This window comes from Populus alba, chromosome 11, assembly GCF_005239225.2.
Source record: "Populus alba chromosome 11, ASM523922v2, whole genome shotgun sequence".
In the NCBI taxonomy this organism is placed as follows: Eukaryota; Viridiplantae; Streptophyta; class Magnoliopsida; order Malpighiales; family Salicaceae; genus Populus; species Populus alba.
In genome coordinates this window covers 1,756,369-1,762,989 of record NC_133294.1, presented here as the reverse complement: position 1 = coordinate 1,762,989, position 6,621 = coordinate 1,756,369, and the positions used below count along the sequence as shown (strand labels likewise).

The following is a 6,621-nucleotide window of genomic DNA, read 5'->3' as shown; positions in this document are numbered from 1 at the left end:
AATATGATCAACGGGCTGGATCTCTTCCAGAGATAAGATCGCAAAAATGATGCTTCCTCTTTATTTGGGTTCTTGACTTCAAGGAGCAATATTAATGATGGTTACTGATGCCTGGACAAAGAAGTCACTGACGCTGTATTTGGTTTCTTTGGGCATAAACTTAGTCACAAGCAAAGGGCAAGGAGGCCCATAATTTGGAGCAGCCATAAATAGAAACTCTCTGTTCAATCATTACTATACACACAAATAATTTTTTGAAGATTTTAGGTTCCATTGTAGCATGAAATATGATTTGTATGTAAGATAATAGTTCTCAGACTGCGAAGAAAAACAAATCAAGAACATATGTTTATATCTGTCTGGAAATATCTGTGTTTGTAAAGAAAAACAGTCGAAGGAGCTACAGCTTCATTCTCTTAAATTTAAAACTTAATTTACCGTCACCGTGGTGATAAAACGGTAAAGGTTAATTCATTGACAGAACAAACTTTCTGATTTGAGGATTGACCTTCCATGGCAACAAATCGGCCGATAGAAAATGCTGGTTGTTTAGGGATAGGGAGTGTTATGGTATCACTTGCCAACATATGAAGCACAGATGACATTGTGGGTCTATCTGTTGGATCGTCTTGCACGCAGAGCAGTCCAATGTGGATGCATCTCAGCACCTCAGTTGCTACGCTTGATTTCTCTAGCATAGGGTCCATCAATTCCAGTCCTTGACCATCAGACCACAGTTTCCATGCCTGAAAAGTTGAGAGACTTCCTGAATTTAGATAACAAAAATCATTGCTAGTAATCCTTTTTTGGATAGAAAGATAGGATTTGTAACCTACAAAAGTGAGAAGGCTTTCGCCTTCTTCTGAAAGATGAAAGACAACGTTCTTTTTTCCACTGATCAACTCTAACAGCAACACTCCGAAACTGAAAACATCTGATTTTACAGAAAAATGTCCCGCCATAGCATACTCTGGGGCCATGTATCCACTGTTTTGAATCGACACAAGAGAAAATAAATTGCTTTATATGCATGAAAAGGTTAGCAAAATTCTCTTGCATCATATAAATCAGTCAAGAATGCACCACTGTGAACCTTCGCCATCTCGCTGGAAAAATAATATTTGATATAAAATTATTTTTTAAATTTTATTTAATAATTTAAATTTTTAGTTTAATTAAATACTTTTTAAAATGATATTAAAACCATTATGACAGAAAGTTCATGAATTCTAATCTCACTATAGAGTATAGTTATGGAATAGTTATGGATTTGTAAGTGTAAATTTATTTTTTTTTAAAAAAATTTATTTAATGGTTTGTTTTTAAACTAAAATTGCTTTTTCACATGAATAAAGAAAAGAATAAGAAAATCCATTTGTTCCAAACAAATATACAGTTGAAAACAATAACACTGTGGGAATCGAGATGTAGTAATACGTACTAAGTTCCGACAATTCTATTCGTGTTAGCCTCGCTTTGATTTCCACCGAAAATCCTAGCCATTCCAAAGTCTGATATCTTTGGATTCATCTCATAATCAAGCAAAATGTTGCTTGTTTTGAGATCCCTGTGAATAATTCTAAGACGAGAATCTTCATGAAGATACAAGAGCCCCCGTGCAATTCCATTGATAATGCTCAAGCGTCTTTGCCAGTCAAGCAGGACTCCATTTCTGGAACCTGAGTACCATCAACATAAAAACCAAATCAGTTACAGTTTCTGGTCTTTGTTATAAAGTGCAAAGATTTCAGGTGTTTCAAGTTTAGGGTCTAACCAAAAAGAATGAACATCAAGGCTTTTGTTGGGCATATACTCATAGATAAGTAACTTTTCATTCTTTTCCAGACAGCATCCCAGGAGTCTGACAAGATTTCTGTGTTGTAATCTGGCGATTAAAACGACCTCGTTCAGGAATTCTCTTTGTCCTTGACCAGAAGTTCTTGAGAGCCTCTTAACTGCAACTTCTTTGCCATCCTCTAACGTACCCTGAGCACAAACTATTCTAATAAGCATTAATATTCGTGGGCCAAAGTGTGATGCATTTTCGAATTTGTGTATTGAGAGATTGACAAATAACAGAATTCGATTTTTTTTTTCATTTTCTTAATGAATAAAGTAATTGACTTGATAGCCTTGATTACCCTGTAAACTGGGCCAAACCCTCCTTGACCAAGTTTGTTTTCATCAGAAAATTGCTTTGTAGCTTCATTTATTACATCTAGCCGGATCAAAGGGAGGTCCTGGGATGTCACCTCTCCTTGAATATCTTTGTCTGAATAGTCGTCCCCAACAGTTGCTCGTCCTGCCAAGTCGAGTAATTGTTCCTCTTGGATATTTCCTATTTCCTCTGCTGGAGATATTGTGAAGTGCTAACAATTGATTATATAGGTTTCAAACATAAGTAAATGTACATCTTGTTTCGACACTTCAAAATTTTTGTTCTGTTTTTAACCTTCTATCTACAAGCATTAGATGATGACCCGACTAGAGAAAAATTTACGGAATTAAAGCCAATTACTCAATCTCTGCCTAATTTCGTCTTCTTTTCAAGCTTAACCACAACATATTTGCAAATTCAAAGGTGTTAGGAATTCTGGTTCAAAATTTTAATTTCTTGTCAAGATTATATCTCAAAAATATTTGGAAATCACCTGCACGTATGTAGAAACTAACTAGGTAGTTCATATATATAATATAAAATTTGTAGTACCAGGTCTTTCGGTACATATCACATGCATACCTGTTCTCAGATTCGTCCTTCTCCTCATGGTGTAAGTGCAAGCACTGAAAAATAGCACAGCAATAACTGCGGATAGGCCTGCACCGACTTTAATCCACATCGATTTGCTTCCATCTCCTTCGTAGTGGCAATATTTTTGTTGCACATCATTATTCAAGATAACAGAATCTCATATTAAAGAAATGATAAAGAAGGATTTTGGAATGATAAAGAAGACAACAAAACCTTTTCCATCTGCTATTGAGCCTGGAGATGGAGGGAGGGGAACAACTGGCGTGGATAGTGTTGGTGGTGACATGGCCACGACGGCAGCTACGTTGTAAAATAAATAAGTTTCATATCGAAAATTACAGCTTGGAAACAAGACTCTTACTCCTTTCTTATTAGTAATATAAATGGGTAGGTAGTAGAGAGTTCGGTTAAGACACCGATTACAATCATATTTAGATAGATCCGGTGTGCATTGCACAAGAACGTATAGAGATTCTTCCCACGTATAAGTAACGTTTTTAGCTGCGAACTTTTTTTCACCTGATGGCGCACTTGCAGCTTCTTTAGCAGCATCAGATATAGAATCCACCACTCGCGTGTTAAATTTTACATTAACAGTTATATTTTGTGTATTCACCAAGGCAACCGAAGGCGTTTGGCTGAAGCTGGAGAAGATGTTAATGTTTGAGTAGCGCAGGAAGCACTTATCATACCATATGATAGCCTCCTTCTCGATTGGACAGCGTTGGACTACTTCGTTTCTTGCAAGGTTCACACATTTTAGGCAAACTTCGACACTAACATCGCCACGGCAAAGAAAGAGGCCATAGACCTCATTAACATCATGTCCTGTAGAGGCGTTATAGAATCCTTTAATGTCGTTGCGGGTTGCATTGCCGGCGAGTGAAGAGAGAAGGATATTTAAATTGGCTTGATACGGGCTGTTTGTTTCGAAAGTGGTTGTGTTTGAGCATATATCATAAACGTAAGTGATCTCCTTTGCTTCCGTGAGGGCTGCAAAGGAAAGCAGGAATATGGAGAATTTCAGAGCGAACATTTTTTTGATAACTGATAAGGTTTTCTTGCTCTTAATTATTTTGGGCCACAGAGTTATCCTTCCTTTTACATGGAGGAGCTCCTTGCCGCAAGTCAATGGCAAAAGTCAAGTGAGAAATTTCATAGTCTGTTTCGTTAAGATAGAGTTGCGTGTTTGTGCTTCTAATGTGAAACTCCAATTGTGGAATATTGAAATATGAAAGGAAGAATAAATGATGGTGATAATCACATGTCACGTTAATAAAACTTAACTAAACTAAGTCCCAACAGGGAATGTTTATTTTTATTTTAAGAGTATTTTAAAAAAAATTATTTTTTTACTTTAAATTTATTTTTTTAATTTTTCAAAAATATAATAATATTAAAAAAATTAAAACATAAAATATATTATTTTATTAAATTTTAAAATAAACACTTTAAAAATTAAAGCAACTATTCATCACCCTCAAATTGCTGATATTAATAAAATCTAATAAAATGAAAGTCACTCCTTAATCTTAAAAAAAAAAAAACAAAAAAAAAAACAATCATCTTTTCAGCTAAAAATATAATAATATTAAAAATAATTTTTAAAACATAAAAAAAATATTATTTTAATACATTTTAAAATAAACACTTTAAAAACAACAATTAACCACATCTAATCAACCATTAACCACATCTAATCAAATGAACGTCACTTATTAATCTTCAAAAAAAAACAGAGAAACTATCATCTTTTTAGCCAAAAATTTCCAATTCACCACTCAACATCGACGAAAACCAGTTATCCAATCAAACTAGCAACACATATCACCAAACCATTCACCACCACGACACCACTGTAGCCCATTGACCCGAAGCAGTTCACCACCATACCCAGTGTCCTCTCCATATTCAACAAACACCAAACATCCATCACCATCACCAACCCAAGGCCGAAACCTAGGAATCCCCACCATAATCAAGCCACTGCCTTTTCCTCCATAACTACCACAAACCTGAACCTCAACCAGCTTTAGTCCCAAATCAAAAAAGCTCCACATCGCCACCAAAGTCAACCCATTCCAGTCTTCATCTACTTCCATGAACAAAGCCCCGACCACAACTCACCACTAGAATGGTCACAGCTCCCAAATCCCATATGTTTAGTATATTGAAAAAAAAAATCTAACAAAATTTTCTTAGCATTGATTTGAATATCTCAACTCATAAAATCAATCAAAACAATAAATCTCTGATCGATCTCTTAAAGTTAAGGATGTTGAATTATTTACTTATTAAAATTTTAATAACATATAAAAGAATTATTTAAATTTCAAAACTAAAAAGATATTAAATAAAATTTCAAAAATAATTTTATATTACCCTTCAAACATCTTGCATCTTTTGTTACATGTTAAATCTTAAATCTTCGACATTTTTACAGCTCCTTCCTAACTTTCCCATGTGTCAAAGGGAAAATACTGACATCAGCAGCTCAAAGCCCAGGACCCAATATGTAAGACTGATGTGCAGGTTGGACGACCTCGAAAGGTTGCGCCATAGGAATAGAGCCCCGTCGGTGAGTTGTGCATGAAAATTCATTGTATCGGTATTCCTCAGTTCTCATCTTTTTCCTGGAAAATTCATAATTAATTTACACTTCGTGGCACCCAATTGAATTTTTCTTTGACAAGTTGACACTATGTTAGGTAAGGCATGGCTACGAATTCATTACACTGCCACAAATTGGTCATCTCACTTGCTCCCATGATGTTCAAGGTCATCAGAACCAACATTTTGTGATAACTGGTAAGGTTTTCTTGCTCTTATTTTGGGCAATAGAGTCATCTTTCCTTGTACATGGAGGAGCTCCTCGCGTCAAGTCAATGACCACAGTCAAATTAGAATTTTCAAATCTGTGGAATATTGAAACGTGAAAAGAAGAAAATATTTTTGAAGCATTGATATATTTTTGTAATCTGAAATAATTAATCAAAAACAGCATATATTTTTGTTGTATATCATTTTTCCTGGAAAGATGGCACCCAATTGAATTTTTCTTTGCAATGGCCGATACGTTATAGGTGCTGACTAGTTGACACTATGTTAGGTAAGGCATGGCTAAGAATTCATTACACTACGAATTCATTACATCTGTGATAAAGTTTTCTTGATGTTAATGGTCATCAGAACCAACATTCTGTGATAAAGTTTTTTTGCTAAAGTTTTCTTGATGTTAATGGTCATCAGAACCAACATTCTGTGATACAGTTTTCTTGCTCTTATTTCGGGCAATAGAGTCAATGACCACAGTCAAATGAGAACTTTCAAATCTGTGGAATATTGAAATGTGAAAAAGAATGAAAAAAATTTTGAAGCATTTAATAGATGGTGAGAGAAGTAAATGACGGACAAGGGCATCTCATTTAATATATAGATGGTGATAGAAGTAAAGTCGCTATGTAAAGATCCGCACTTATACTCAATAGGCTTATGAGTTATTGCATCGATATATTCTAAAAAAACAAAAAACAAAAAAAAAAACATATTTTTTTGTTATCTGGAATAATTAATCAAAGCAGCATATATATTTAGCTTAACAATCTTTATGGTCATAAGATTTAATATAATTTTTAAGAGAAGGATAATTTTTAAAAATGCATTTAACTAAGGTTATAATAGCTTAGTTTGTTTTACAGAGGAATGATTGAGAAAATAAAAAAATATATAAAGATAAATTACTAAGTTTCCACAATTTTTTATTCTAATATTTCTTTGATCACATTTTACTTATTTTGAAAAACATACATTATTTTTAATTTTAACTGATTTTCAATCTTTTTACATTTATTATTTTTCAGATATTTATG

General features: G+C 34.0%; 1 protein-coding gene across 1 annotated transcript; it reads right to left on the bottom strand.

Moving 5' to 3' along the window:
• Positions 1 to 335: 335 nt before the first annotated feature.
• LOC140956105 (cysteine-rich receptor-like protein kinase 10) lies at positions 336 to 3,918 on the bottom strand. Its single transcript, XM_073412339.1, has 7 exons — positions 2,966 to 3,918; positions 2,741 to 2,857; positions 2,142 to 2,350; positions 1,814 to 1,986; positions 1,442 to 1,672; positions 837 to 987; positions 336 to 746 (listed from the first exon to the last, which is right to left on the bottom strand). The coding sequence occupies exons 1-7, from the start codon at positions 3,786 to 3,788 to the stop codon at positions 441 to 443; spliced, it is 2,010 nt and encodes a 669-aa protein (XP_073268440.1). The 5' UTR covers positions 3,789 to 3,918; the 3' UTR covers positions 336 to 440.
• Positions 3,919 to 6,621: the final 2,703 nt, after the last annotated feature.